The sequence below is a fragment of the Serinus canaria genome, chromosome 10 (assembly GCF_022539315.1).
Source record: "Serinus canaria isolate serCan28SL12 chromosome 10, serCan2020, whole genome shotgun sequence".
Taxonomy (NCBI): domain Eukaryota; kingdom Metazoa; phylum Chordata; class Aves; order Passeriformes; family Fringillidae; genus Serinus; species Serinus canaria.
The window spans coordinates 17,264,209-17,278,725 of NC_066324.1; the positions used below are offsets into that span (position 1 = coordinate 17,264,209).

General features: G+C 47.8%; 1 protein-coding gene across 2 annotated transcripts in view; it reads right to left on the minus strand.

The window, feature by feature from the left end:
• The window catches only part of TRIP4 (thyroid hormone receptor interactor 4), a 46,643-nt gene that overhangs the window by 29,581 nt on the left and 2,545 nt on the right, over positions 1-14,517 (minus strand). For both annotated transcript variants that reach the window (XR_007778469.1, XM_009089792.4), the window contains exons 4-11: positions 12,674-12,907; positions 11,116-11,194; positions 9,068-9,197; positions 7,780-7,995; positions 7,331-7,457; positions 6,472-6,659; positions 5,359-5,483; positions 4,955-5,046 (exon numbers count right to left, since the gene is read on the minus strand). Coding sequence is in view for 1 of the 2 variants with exons in the window: in XM_009089792.4 (XP_009088040.2) it covers positions 4,955-5,046; positions 5,359-5,483; positions 6,472-6,659; positions 7,331-7,457; positions 7,780-7,995; positions 9,068-9,197; positions 11,116-11,194; positions 12,674-12,907 (1,191 nt within the window). In the remaining variant the exon portion in view is untranslated. The remainder of the gene's footprint in view (positions 1-4,954; positions 5,047-5,358; positions 5,484-6,471; positions 6,660-7,330; positions 7,458-7,779; positions 7,996-9,067; positions 9,198-11,115; positions 11,195-12,673; positions 12,908-14,517) is intronic.

A 14,517-nucleotide genomic window follows, 5' to 3' on the forward strand; every position in this document is an offset into this window, starting at 1 on the left:
ACACTTAACTCCCATCAAACAAAATTAGCCAATATTTCAGCCCGGTATAATAGCTCCATCCAGGTATTGGTGTGTGTCTGCACTCAAAATAAGCCAAACACACCTATCAACCACCAAAACAGCAGCAGGAAACACTTTTTTCCAGTTAAATAGCCTCTGAGATCAAAGCCATTAGCAAAAGGAACATGGACTTCAGAGGACATGGAAATGGCATCAATGTAAACACTTCCCTGCTGGCTTTAGTCCTGTGCCAAGGCCTGCCTGCCCCATCCCACAGATCCCAAGTGGGCACTGCTGAAGTCACTGACACCTCGTGCAGGAAAACAAGAGCAGCTCCTTGCTCTGCTCAAGGTGTCAGTGACGTCAGCCCCAGGGCAAGGAAAAGCCTCAGTGAACATTTGGATCTCCAAGGAGGAAAAAAGTTTCCAGGTCACCTCTAGCTAAAAAGTGTAACAAAGGAATCATTCTGGTCTTGAGCAGGGATTTTTGGGCTGCTGCCAGGAAGAGAAGGAAATGAGCCCAGAATGTACTCTGAGGAGGGGCAAGATGTGCAAAGCTCAACTGGAAATCCTGAGATTTCAGAGGGATCTCCAGGCACCAGGCAACCAGGGCTGAGTTCAGGCTGCAGCTCCCTGCAAACAGAACAAGTGACACTGGACACCTGGGCTGGACCCTCCTGCCTGAACACAACTGCTGCTGCCAAAGCAGCTTCAAGCCAAAGATCACAGCTCTGAGCAGCTAGATGTGGTGTAAATAACCTCTGACTGGAAGAATTGCTTTATTTTTCACATGGGAAAGAGACCCAGAGGAGAAGATTTAACTAGTTGATGCAATAGGCAGCATAACTGGGATTAGGGTACCTGACGTGCCACTGATCCTAATCACAAGGACATCTCTGCTCTTCCTCTGCTCCCTGCCAGCTCCAGCACTACAGATCCTGTTCCATCATCACTTCCCACACATCCTCAGGATCTGCAAACCATCTCAACAACGTCAGCCAGGCCTCAAATGCTGCAGGTAGGGCAGAGGAAGGTAGGGACCGCCCCCTCTCAGTGGTGATGAAAGGCCAGGCTTACATGTGCAGCAGAAATGTGCTTAAATAACCCCTCCCTGGTCATAATGCAAGAGCTCTGGCAGGGAATGGGTCTGACTCTGCTGGGGCAGCGTTGCTTGATTTTGGTTTTTTGATCACAAGTGTAAAAAAAAAAAAAAAATTAAATGAGGATAATGATAGAAAAATACCAGCGGGGTGCCACAATATCTTCATTAGCAACTTGAGAGAGGATGCAAACAGCAGGGAAATTAAATCTGCAGACAGTGCTAAACAGAGAGTGGGTGACAGCAGCAAAAGGGCTGAGAGGTAATGGGAGAGTTACAGCGGGGCAGACCACAAGGCCATGGAATCACAGACTGGATAATGTTGGAAAGGACCTTAAAGCTCATCCCATTCCACCCCTACTATGGCCAGGGACACCTTCCACTAGACCAGGTTGCTCCAAGCCCTGTCCAACCTGGCCTGGAAAACCTCCAGGGATGGAGCAGCCTTACAGCTTTTCTGGACACCCTGTGCCAGGGCCTCACCATCCTACCATGGAACAATTCCTTCCCAATATCCCATTTAAGCCTGCCCTCTGGCAGTGGGAAGCCATTTCCCCATATCCTGGCACTCCTTGTCCCAATCCCTCTCCAGCTCTCCTGGAGCCCCTTTAGGCACTGGAAGGGACTCTAAGGCCTCCTCAGAGCCTTCTCCTCTCCGGGTGAGCACCCCCAGGATGAAGAAAAACAGACCCAAGACCAGGAAGAATCTCCCTTGCCTATGGGAACAAATAGTCACAAGAGTCAAACCAAACTTCTGTGGCTGCCAAAAACCACTGGATCACCATCAAAACACCGTGAGCAAGCCAGGAACTATTTCATCCTCGGGAGGTTGGTATAACCTGCAAGTGAGGCTCACCCTGCACTTGTGAAATGATTTCTTCTGGAACATGCAGGAGCCTCAAACAGGAGGTGGTGAGGAGGAGAGGTGTGAGTCAAAGCACAGCGCCTGGAAAAGCTCCACCAGAGCTCAATCCCCGAGAGGTCTCTGCTCTGCATCACCTCCCCTCGCCTGCTCACACATTCCTTGAAAATACCCAATGTTTCTGCACGCCCTAAGTGGTGAAAAAGCATCATGTTCCTTGCCTTTCTGCCTGAGCTACAAGGCATCTTTGCACACTGGGAAATGGCTGGATCACAGTGCTGACACTGCTGATGAACCCAGGCTGAAACACCCACGTGAGCAACAGGAATTTCTTACTCCTGGTGAGACCCAACTCAGATTTCTGAGCTTTGTCATCTTGCTGACAATTGCAATTAAATTCAGATCAGCTTCCTTCAGATGCACTTGCTGCTCCTGAGAGCCCAAGAAATCAGACATTTCCTCAGAAAGCAACTGCAGAAAGGCTCACATCTCTGGATTTTAGCTCACAAGTGAGGGAAATTACCGCTGCTTAAAGGAATCCCGGGAAAAACAGACAAAATCACCAAAAAAGGCAGGAAAATAGGGATTACAAGCAGCTTGGAATATGGGAGCAGCAAAAAGGCAGAGAAATGCAACCCAGGAAATACCACAGCATTGAGGAGAAATGGAAATCTGTCCCTAACAGGTTGGATAATGGTGCTCCTGGAATACACTGCTCTGTCTCCAGTTCCCTCTGCATCCAAGCAGTGCCCACAAACTGGGAGGGATTTCCAGAGAATGTGGCTAATTGTGAAGGTCCTCCCTGGGAAGATTCAAGCCAGTTACCTACAGCACAATTCTCAGATCAGAGATGCTGTCACAGCAATTCTACCAATGCCTGAACAACACATCCACAAAGGAAGAGGAGGGATTGTGACAAACAGAAAAGTACTTGTAAGAGACCAAGATCTGTTTTCCCACCACTGTTACAGACAGCAGGAGATGGACAGGAACCTACACTGAAGTCCAAACTGCAAATTAGAGGATGTTACAAAAGCAAATCCCTACAATGGCCTCAGTGCCCCTTCCTCTCTCTCTCTCTCCCATGGCTTGTTCCCACACAAAGCCAAATACTCCTGTAGGTTTCATGGTATTCCAGTCCCAAAGCTCCCTCTGCTGCTCATGCTTTAACTTCTCTGCCTTCCCCTGTGATTAAGAGATACAACCTCATCAGAAATACACTTCCTGTATTTCCAGGCATGTTTCCCTGGTAAAAACCTCACAGAGTTTGGGAAAGCCAGAGGAGCACTTCCTGAAAAACAACCCCAACTCCTGCTGCCTCTCCAGCTCTTCACAGCAAGATCATCCTTCCCAAGGTAGATTCCTCCCTAAGGAACTCATTTATTCCACCTCACAAGATGGTCATGGTTCACTATCAAGCCCTGCATGGTTTAGTGATTCCCACCAGACCAAACCTGACATGCACAAGGGGCAGTGGAGTGAGCAGGGATGAAATGGGATCAGGAACAGCCGTGCTGTGCTTGGTGCTAAGTGCAGGTTTTCTAAGTCCATAAAACATACCCCTAGGAAAGTTCCTGCTCCAGATTTTGGGAGCATGGGGTCAGTCACAGCCTCAGACTCAGGTCTCAGAAGGTCTCTTGTCCAACCTTCCAATCAAAGCAGGGCCAACACTGAATTCAGGTGAGGCTGCCCACAGCTTTGTCCTGATGGGTCTTTTCCCAGGTGAAGACTGTTCAACCCCTTGGGCAATGCCTGCCCCACTGCTGGGCCATCCTTATGGTAATTTGTTTCCTCAAGCCACATTGAACCCTCCTCTTTCAATTTATGACCCTACTGCCATGTATGTCAGCACAGAGCCTAGCTCTGTCTCCCAACAATCTCCTTGCAGGAAGTGGAAGGTCTCTGTGTCTCTTGCCTCTCCTCACAGGGCTCCAGCCCCTAACCACCCTTGTGGTCTCCATGGGATTTGCTCCAGTTTTACAACAATTTTATAGTGACCCAAGTATTCTATACATGGCTTAACCACTGCAAAGACAAATAACACTTCTATTGGTTTGGACTCCTCTGGGATTTGTGCTTACTCCAGGACAGCAGGTTAATAGATACCCTCCACTCTATCTATTTGATCTAAGAAGGTCAGGGGGTTAGTAAAGCATGAGTTTATTCTCAGGTAAACCCACACTTGCTATTCATAATGTCCTCTTCCTCCATGTGCCCAAAACTGGCCTCCAAGAACAATCTCTCTATGAGGTTCCCAGAGACCAAGGTGAAGCTGACTGGCCTGAAGTGTCCAGATCTCCTTCCTTCCCTTTCTAACCACGAGTGTAACAGTTACAGAGAGTCATCTCCTGGTTTCCATAACCATCCCACGCTAAGATTGGCCCCACAAGGCCACCTGCCAATGCTCTCAGCACATCTGGACACACATCATCATCACCCATGGACTTCCATAGGTTGAGATTTCTCAACAGACTCCGGATTCCAGCCTTGCTTCGCTGCAGGTAGTCCTGTGGCTCTCCTGTCCATCCTCCCTGGTGGGAAAGAGCTCACCTTTCCATGCCTCCATCCCCCTCAGTGCCTCAAACAGGACACAACACTCACCAGCTAGGCCAGTGTGACATCACCAGTGAGGTCACTGTGACCTGCAGCTCCTGTAAGGAGCACCAGGCAGATCCAGCAGCTCTGGACCATGATCCCTCTGCATTGGCAAAGCCACTCTCTCCTACACCAGAGCAGCCAGTGCCACTGGCACCACAGAGCAGGGACAAGGTCCCAAGGCCCAGCACCACCCCTGCAGCAGAGCTGTCCATGTTTCCATGCTCTCCTGAATTGCCACGCCCCCTCATGTCCTCTGCCACATAAATCCCTGCAGTAAATTGTGTCTTCTCAACACAATCTAAAATTCCCACTCAATGTCTTCTCCAGAGGCAAGTTACACTGCTTTAAAAACCTGCTGGTTACTGCAAGCATGGAAAGGCTCATTTCTGTACTCACCTGCTCCTGAAATTGTTCCTGTGATAAACAATCAGTCACGTCCACACAGCCCAGGAGGCATCCTGAGGGATAATCACTTGGAAATTCCACATCTGCAGCAAAAGAAACAGCTCTTCAGGGAGCCCATATTCCCACATACAGCTGGGGTCTTCCAATCCCCAAGTGCCCTTCCCTCTCCTCCAGGCACCTTTACTTTTTGAGGCACAAGAACACATACAGCAATTTTAACTTTTTTTTTTTTTTTGATGCCTTTTCCAGGTCAGGATCTTTCTCGTGAAGGATTAGGGCTGGGAAATTTAATTTTATATATAGCACTCTCTACTCAGCAGAGAGGGATTTCTGACATTGCTCATTATGTGGCTCAGTGTACCAAATCACTCCAAGAACCAAGGAGAGGAGTTCACCTTTCCGGTGCAGCATTCTGTAGGTGGCCTCCAGTTCAGAGATTTCCTGAGGGGAAGGTCTTTTAGCAGTAGCTGCAATCCATAACCTCCCTCGATGAGATGTGTACCAGGTCCTGCCCTCCACCCTAAAAAACAGAGGAAAATGTAGCAGAAATCACCCACATTTTCATTCGAACATAGTCAATTCCTGCTAAGCTTTGCCCTGATTATCCCAACTCAAACGATGTGTCAGGACCACAAAAAAAAAAAAAAAAAAAAAAAAAAAAAAAAAGCTGAGATAGGCAAAAAACAATGTCACAAATAAAGCAGAGCATGTCCTCAGGGCTTTAGAGGACATCAATCCCCAGCAGGGCCAGTAGAACACATATACAGGACAATGTGCTCACAGATGTCCCTTACAAGCTCCCAAAGTCACACAGAAAAATCAAGGGAGCAGTAAGGGATTAGGTCTCTGCATGGAACAGTTGTCTGGAGATCCTGGAATTCTGCAGCTCTACCAGAGTGGCTGGAACCTCCCCAGAACACCTGGATGAACAATTCTGGCACATTAGGATTTACAGCATCCTTAGTTTGGGGGAAAAAAAAAAAAAAAGCTTTGGTCTCCAAAATGAGAAATGTGATGAAGGGGAAAAAAGCTAAAGAAGATTCTTTGTTCACTATTAAAAGTAACAGTTCCTTTTTGTAACCCAATTCCCAGCCCGGGGCAGGGTGGGAGGGGAAAGTAGTGGCAAGGATTTGGTTTCTTTTAAACAAAGCCTGGTGCCACTGTTGCCTTCTTTATGCTGAACAAAAAAGCCAGAAGAACATATTTCAAGTGAGTACCTTATTTGCTTTTCAAATTCCACACATGAATGTCCCAACTACAGCAGTGAAATCTCAGCCTCTCTCTACACTCACCCACTGTGAGGAAATTTGTCCCTTACAGGTTAGGTACTATCCCAAAAAAAAGATTCTCCAGCTCCTCAACCCACTGGAAGAGGAAGCACAACTTCCACACCTGGAGCTATCAGAGGTATCAGTCACTGCACAGGGCCAGTGGGACCACAGAGATCCTCTGAGGAACACAACCTCCCACCTCCCCTGTGGAGCAGGAGCTGCCTGGGACACCTTCACCTTTTGATTCCTCTCACAAGCAAGGAAGCCCAAGGCTGGTGCAGGCTGAGGCACCAACCATCATCCGAGATCTCCTGCAGCTCCCGGTCCTGAATCCGCAGCCGGCTCCGTTCCAAGCCAGACTCACTCCCAGCCTCCATGGAATGAACAGTTTTCCTTTGTGGGAGCAAACCAGTTTGGTCCACCCACTTGAGAGTGTTCAAAAGAAACAGGAAAAAGGTTAGTACCTGTCCAGGAGTAATGTGTATCAAGTGCAAATCCTATCTGAAGTTTTCCTTCATTACCCTTATGCTCTTTGGAAAATGGGAATCTGGCAGAAAAGGCTTCAAAAAAATAGAGGTGAAAGGGTGACACAGCCTTAGGCTGACTCTTAGAAACTCTTCTGCATGCCTGAAAAGGAGGCAGGATGCTAAACTCCAGTAAACCAACCCACCAGGGCATTGCCAAACCTTCTCTATCCCAAACTGAGATGGCCAACGAGAGACACGGGGGAAGAAAGAGGGAGTGAGAAACAAGGGGAAACAGGGGAAATGGCTTCCCACTGGCAGAGGGCAGGGTTAGATTGGATTTCAGGGAGAAATTCTTTACTGTGAGAGTTGTGAAATACTGAAACAGGTTTGTCTAGAGAAGTCACCCCATCTCTGAAAGTGTTCTTGGCCAGGCTGGACTGGTGAAAGGTGTCCCTGCCCATGCAGGGGATGGAATGAGATGGTCTTTAAAGGCCCTTTCAACCCAAACCATCCTGTGATCTTTTCCCCAAAAGATCTCCTTTTACAGACGTGCTGGAATTGACAATTCTCAAGCTCAACTCCCCAAAATTAGTCACTACTCTGGAATAAACCCCTGAAGCCCCACTGACCAAAGGAGCAGGCTGGAGGAGACGGGGATTCACCAAAACCCCAGAGTTTGGTGTCATCTCTGCCCCAGGGCTCCTGGCTGGCTCGCTCAGTGCACCACAGCTCATGGCTGCAATGGTCTCATCCAGTCTGCAAGCACAAAGGAGAGGGATGAACATTCCCTGCTTCCCCTGGGAACATCTCCCTTCTCCCCACACACTCTGACTCAAAGCATTTTTGCCCCATTCCTCCCAACTAAATTACTTCCTTGCTCGGTGTGATTTCCAGTTGGAGCAGTCACTACTCTCTAGTGCAGAAACTCAGCTTGATGTGAATTTGAGCTCAAGTGGCTCTGTTGAGACAGGCCTTCTGAAACACCTCTTTCCCAGGCAGCTTTAACAGGCGTGTCAGACCACTCTCCACAAGGATTTGCACCTCCTCGCTCTCGGGCACGCTGCCAGCCCTCACTCACTTGCTGTGGTACTCAGCCATGTTGTTGTCTTCCTCCAAGATCTGCCTGCCAGCGAAGTCGATGGTGATTTTCTTGGCCAGCCGAGAGGCGTGGCGCAGCTCCCGCAGCTCCTGCTCCCTCTTCTGGAGCGCTTCCCTCTCCTGCTTGGAGAGCCACTGGTTGGAGTCCGTGGCAAAGTAATCCGACTCGTCATCAATGACCTGGGTGCGACGCACGCTGGGAGAGCAACCCCCACAGGAGAAGATGAGCACAGCAGGACCACGGCACAGCCTCAAACCCACCCTCCAACCTGTGTAGCCCCACATTTCTCTTCACAGAGAAAAGCAAGGCACAATTCTTCCCAAGAATGTTCTTATCTCATTTGCTGTGCCTGTGTTTGTGCCAAAGTAGAATGCAATATGGAGATTGTTTACCCAAAGTGATGGTGTTTTGTTTCCTTGGCCTGTCAGGGCCAGCCATGTGTGTGTGTGGGGACTGTGGGCTGACAGCCATGAGATTCTGTGCAGTGTGTGCAGACTTGAGTGCTTGGCAGATTCAGTTTAGATGTAATATAATATAGAATAATATAGTATAATAAAGTAATTAATTCGCCTTCTGATAGGATGGAGTCAGATGCATCATTCTCTCCCCCTCGTCAGGGTTGCCTGTGAATTCCATAAACCTGCTCTTTCCCATCTCTCCAGAGAGCTGGACTGTCAGGGACAAAAAGCAAGGACACCCAAAAGGGATCCATTGCAGAGACTCACTCCTGTCCCACCCAGATGCCACAGTTAAGGTGTCAGTGGCTGTCACCATGAGACTTTATGATAAATCCCTTTGTCAGGATTTTTCTCCTGGGAAGCTGAGAAGCCTCAGAAAAGAAATGTAAACAATAATTATCTGATTGCTTGGAATGTGGTTTGGAGGTTGCTTACTAACAGGTACATCTTTGATTGGTTCCAGGTCAATTGTTTTTACTTGATGACCAATCCCAGTCCAGCTGTGTTGGACCCCCTGGTCAGTCATGAGTTTTTATTATTTATTCTTGTTTTAGCCTTCTGATGTCTCCTTTCTCTCTTTCTTTAGTATAGTTTTAGCATATAATTTTCTTTTAATATAATATCATAATATAATAAATCAGCCTTCTAAGAATGTGGAGTCAGATTTTCATCTCTCACCCTGTCCTGGGGACTCCCAACACCACAAGAGGCTGTGGGTTTTAGAAGGAATTCCCAACATTTCTGCTAAAGGCACCTCACCTGCCAGGCCATTCATGCTGTTCATGACAGTCTCCCACCCAGTAACTTACCTTGTCCTATCAAACTCCAACAGCTTGTCTTTGTGCTTCACAGCCATCTCCAGGCCTGATTTGAGCCTCGCTTCCTGCTGAGGCAGCAAGCCTTTGCCTATGGCATCCAAATTCCCTGAACTTTCAGCACCTGAAGCACAAAATAAAACACAGCTCAGCAGTCAGTGTGTTGAAGCCATTTGGGTGGGCCAGGCTGCAGAAAAGCCCCCTAAACTAAATGCATGCCAGGAGCTAAGAGTACAGCTTTGCAGCAAGATCAGCATCTTTCTGGGAGGTTAAAGCTACAATTTTCCCTCAAGCCCATCTCAAAGACTCCTTCCTCCAAAGAGGAGGAATCACTCAAATATCACAGTGATAAATTCTGGGTAGAGTTTAAGGAGAAGCTCTTGGACTTTGGTTTTCCTTCACCCTTCCCTAACAATTTGGGCAGCCAAAATTCCTCCCATCACCAATCACAGGTCTCAGGCCATAGAATTATGGAATGGTTTGGGTTGAAAAGGACCTTAAAGCTCATCTCATTCCACTCCCTGCCATGGTGGAACACCAAGAACACCTTCCACTATCCCAGGGTGCTCCAAGCCCCATTCAGCCTGGCCTGGAACACTTCCAGAGATAGGACATCCACAGCTTCTTTGGGAAACCTGTGCCAGAGCCTCACCACCCTCACAGAGGATTTCTTCCCAATATCCAATCTAAATTAGTTTAAAACCATTCCTTCTTGTCCTATCACTATCTGCCCATTTGAGTAGCCCCTCTCTCTCTCCTTTCCATAAGCCCTCTTAGGCACTGGGAGGGGCTCTAAGGTCTGGAGGCTTTTCCTTCTTCAGCAACAAGCCCAGCTGTTTTAGGAGTCCCCTCCTAAAAGCCAAACCCTTCCCACATGCTGTTACCCTCACAAAGAGCCTCTTGCCCAGGAAGACTCCAGGGAGACCCAGAGCCTTCTACTGCTGTTTGTGCTTCCCATAAACAATATCCTGTTCTGACACACCACACCAGATTCCCCAAACCAGCTCTTTCCAGAGATAGAGAAATCTATTCCCAGCAAATGCTCTTCCTTCTTACCCCTCCTGGCAAGGGGCCCAAACCCACCCAACCAAGAGGGAACAACGAAAAAAGCCACAATAAAAGGCTTGAACCCAGGCCATGATGGAACAAACCAGTGCATTTCACCACACTGGGAAATGCCTTCATTTCAGGGAAACAATTGTTGGTATTTCCCTTTGGTCACTTATCCCCAAACAGCAAACCACAGTCCAGCTTTTACCTACACAGAGAACAAAACAAGAGCTGGCAAGGGCAGGAGGGAAAGAGATAAAATATGTAAGAAAAGGGATCCTGAAGTATGCCAACATCTGTATTGGATGGATAGAACAGACTGGCTGGTGCTCTCAAGGACTTCCATCCTCCTGCCATCTCCACAGCTCTAAGGAGAAGCCCAGATCTGGAGTAAATATTTCCCTAGTTCCTCAGCAAAGTGTATTTTCCAACCAAGAACACCACGACCTTGGCTGTAGTTCAGCTAAACTCAGACAAACACCCCCACAATGCACAGGTCTTTGCTGGGACACTGGGTAGTATTTCCTCTTGCTTTCCTTGGCTCTGTTCCTATTTCTAGCTCCCAAGGTAAGTGTGAGACAAGAAGAGCCATTAGAAAATATTAACCACCACCTCTCTAAGCCCAGCAAAATCAGACAGCAGCACTTTATCTTGCACAGCACACATTCCACAGGAGACTTATCCTAATTTTCAAGGACTGCTACAACGATCCAGTTCATGAGATTGATTCTGGAATGCTGAATGAGCAGCCTTGGGGCCTCAGGGAAAGGACATCACATGCTGCCATGTGACACTTGCCACTGTCACCTCTGCTGAAGCCTGGGAATGCTGCCTAGGGCTTCCAGAAGGAAACAAGGAACAACTTCCAATCCATCTTTTTAATTCCAGACAAAGGGCAACAATGAGAGCAAGTGGCTCAGTGAAGTCTGAGGGAAATAATGCACACAGACCATTTGGATTCATTCCATTCCAGGTATGGAAGAGCTACTGACCTGCCATGAGCTTCTTCAGCAGCTTCTGGCTCTTGTTGGAGTCCCTCTGAAGAATGTCCTGCTCTTCTTTAGTGCACACCTGAGGAAAAAGAAGGAAATGAAGCCTTGGGAAGGACATCTCATGGGAAGGATGCGACAGCTTGACCATTTCAGAGCCCTGGACAACAGTTCAGGCTGTTAAAAGTGGCAGTAACAGTCCACACCTCTTTCTCCTCCCTACTGACATGGGGAGGACCCTGGAAGCTTGTTCTTTACCAAAAGAGAAAAGTAGAGTTTGGTCTCTCCCTGTATTGTAGGTGGACATGTTGCTGACTGAGCTCAAAGGACAAGAGATGAGCTCAGAATCATCCCAGGCAGAACCACAACCCTTAACAGTTTTTCTCTCCTTCTTGGCCATTGGGAGTTAAACTGATCTTTCAAAATAGCAACCAATCTGCTTTAAAACATTTTCCTCTCACATGAAGAATTTCCTCTGCCATCAGTAACTCATCCCCTTTCTCCAAAAGGTGCCCTTTGAACTGAATCTGGCACCCCAAAGGATCCATATCACACAAGAGTTGAAGGAAAAGCAGGACACTGCTCCTGACAAGGTGACCAGGGCTGTGCCTGGGATGGGGCTGAAGCCTTGCAGAGATTTTGGACACTGCAGTGACGCACAGGAGACTGTCAGAAGCCAGACAAGGTCCAAAGCCATGTAAATTATGGGGGAAACCTCCTAACAGGTTTTTTCCTTCCCTGATTTAGAACTCTGCAAGAGGACTGTCTACCTGAAGGGCTAATTCAGCCAACTTCTCCAGGTCCAAGCAGGGCACAGAATTAATAGAATTCACAAAATCACTGGGTTGGAAGAGACCTTCAAGATCATAGAGTCCAACCCGTGCCCTAACACCTCAAATAAACACTCAAATAAACCAAGTGCCCTATCCAGTCTTTTTTTAAACACATCCAGGGATGGTGACTCCACCACCTCCCAGGACAGGCCATTCCAGAACTTTATTGTCACTACAGGACACGAAACAACACAAGCGCACACACCGCTGCTCTCAAGGTGAAGAAAAGGGAAGTTTATTTTCTGACTCCAACATTTATAGTTTTCTAAAAGTGACAGTGGATTGGAGGGTGAAAGTGCCACCTCTCCAGTGACACTAGACAAACTAACAGTCTCAAATTTTCTTCATAAAAGAATGCAAAACAATAAGTTATTTACAGAAAGTGGGTGAAAAAGTTTGCTGCAAGAACGTAAACATTAAAAAGCTTTAAAAAAAAATCAAGACAACATTTTATCACCCTTTTTGTACAAAACTTTTTCCTAATATCCAACATAAATTTCCCTTGATACAGCTTGACACTGTGTCCTCTGGTTTTCTCAGTGCTGCCTGGAGAAAGAGCCCAACCCCAGCTGAGCACAGCCACCTTTCAGGGAGTTGTAGAGTGATAAGGTCACCCCTGAGTCTCCTTTCCTCCAGGCTGAGCACCCCCAGCTCCCTCAGTCGTTCCTCCCAGGGCTTGTGCCCCAAGCCCCTCACCAGCCCCTTGCAGTAACTCCCTGGTTACTCACCAGGGCCCCACAGAAGAGGCAGGGCCCAGAGCCCTCCTGCTCACAGACAATGCGCCCACACTCCAGGCAGTTGTTGATGAGTTTGTGCTTCTGGCCCAGGCACTCGCAGGCGTGGCGGCCCGGGATGAGCACGGCCAGCCTGTCCTGCCCCTCCCTGGTGTACAGGCTGACATACTTGGGCTTCTTCTTGGAGGAAATGCTACTGCTGCTGACCCCACTGCTGCTCTCCTGGGCCTGGGAAGGAAAAAAAATAAACAAACAAACTGTGCTCCCAGTGCAGCACTGCCAGCAGAGAGCCAGCACTGACCCCTGGGCAGGCCAGGAGGTTCAGACAAGTGTGACTCTGCCTCACTGGAGTGAAACTTGGATCAGACCCCAGACTGAGAGGAAAGACAAGCTCAGGCCTGCCAGAAAAGCTCCAAGGAATCCAAACAAAGCAAGGACACCAGGATGCACTCGAAGTTTGCCACCCATGCCAGCTGGAGCTGGTGGGATTTGGGCAGCGAGTGCTGCTCTCTGTGCTCTGCACAGCCTCACGCCTGTTTAACAGCTCCAAACACAGCCCAGCTACTCCTGATGCCTCAGGGTTTGGCTTTTACATTTTTCAGATTCTATTCTGCTTTAGTGTGTGAGTCTAGGCTTCATATTAGGAGATAGTGAGCTCTCTGCACAGAGCAGGGAGACACAACAATTCCTGCTCTAGCTGGGGACCCAAGGACAGCTGATCCAAATCTCAGCCCCAAGAGCACAAACAACATGGACCAAAGACAGAAAACAAAGAGGATGGGACTGCATGGGCTGGAGCTGGAATTGGACAATTAACTCCAATATGCAAATGGACCAGAACTTAATAAAAGTGTGAGATTCCATGACCTGTGGTCCATTCTGTGGCCATTTTGGGTTGTGCTGCCCAAGGTGGATCCATTAAGGCCTCTTAATAAATCCCTACTTTATTCTTTAGTTTTGTCTAGTCTCTGTTCTAGGTCAGCCTTCACAAGGCATCACTCCCAAGCTCACTTCCAAGGATTATTTAGACTCCCTGTTTGTAGCTGTGCACCCTGGGCATGCCTGTCCCCAGACACAGCCGGGGGTGGCAGCAGGGCAGGTGACAGCCATGTCACCTCCCAGCAGCCTCCCCAAATCCCACCTGGCACAGCCACCTCAGCAGAGGTTTTCCACACAGGAGGGTTCAAGTACTGAGCTGTAAAATAAATTCTGCTCCTCCTTCAGTGATCTGGCCTCAGTGATTTCATGATTCACCTCTGAGTTTCAATCTGGTTTAGTGACAAGCAGATGCAGCATTTCCAGTCCCCCCAGTAGAGTCCAACTGGTTTTAGTGCCACTGCCAGATTCAAACACTGCCACCACAAAATAAACCCAAAACAAGATAAAGTGACTTTGGCAGATCTTTCTCACTTTTTTTTTATTTTTTAAGCAAGTTAGAAGGTAACTACAAGGAAATGGAACATCATGGTCCACTTTTAACTCACCAATTCAAAAATGTTGTGGTTTATCCTATAAACACTTTTACAAATATTTTCAGCCTTTGCAGCCTCCCTGCTCCAAAAAAGTTCCATTTAAAAATGTGAATTCAAGTTCCACTCCTTACCCAGGAATGGCAGCATTTCTCAGGTTTTGGTGTTTCTGTGCTCTTATTCCACACTTTCTTTCTGAAGTGTTTCAGTTGCTAATGAAAGCTTCAATCAGTGTGACTGAGATCGTTCAAATACAGTAGGAAAGGATGTTCTAACCACTTGATGGCTTAAATTCCTCACCCTCATATCTGATTTGAAGAAATCCCTTTTATTCCTAATTACAGCTTCAACTTCCTTCACCTGCTCTCT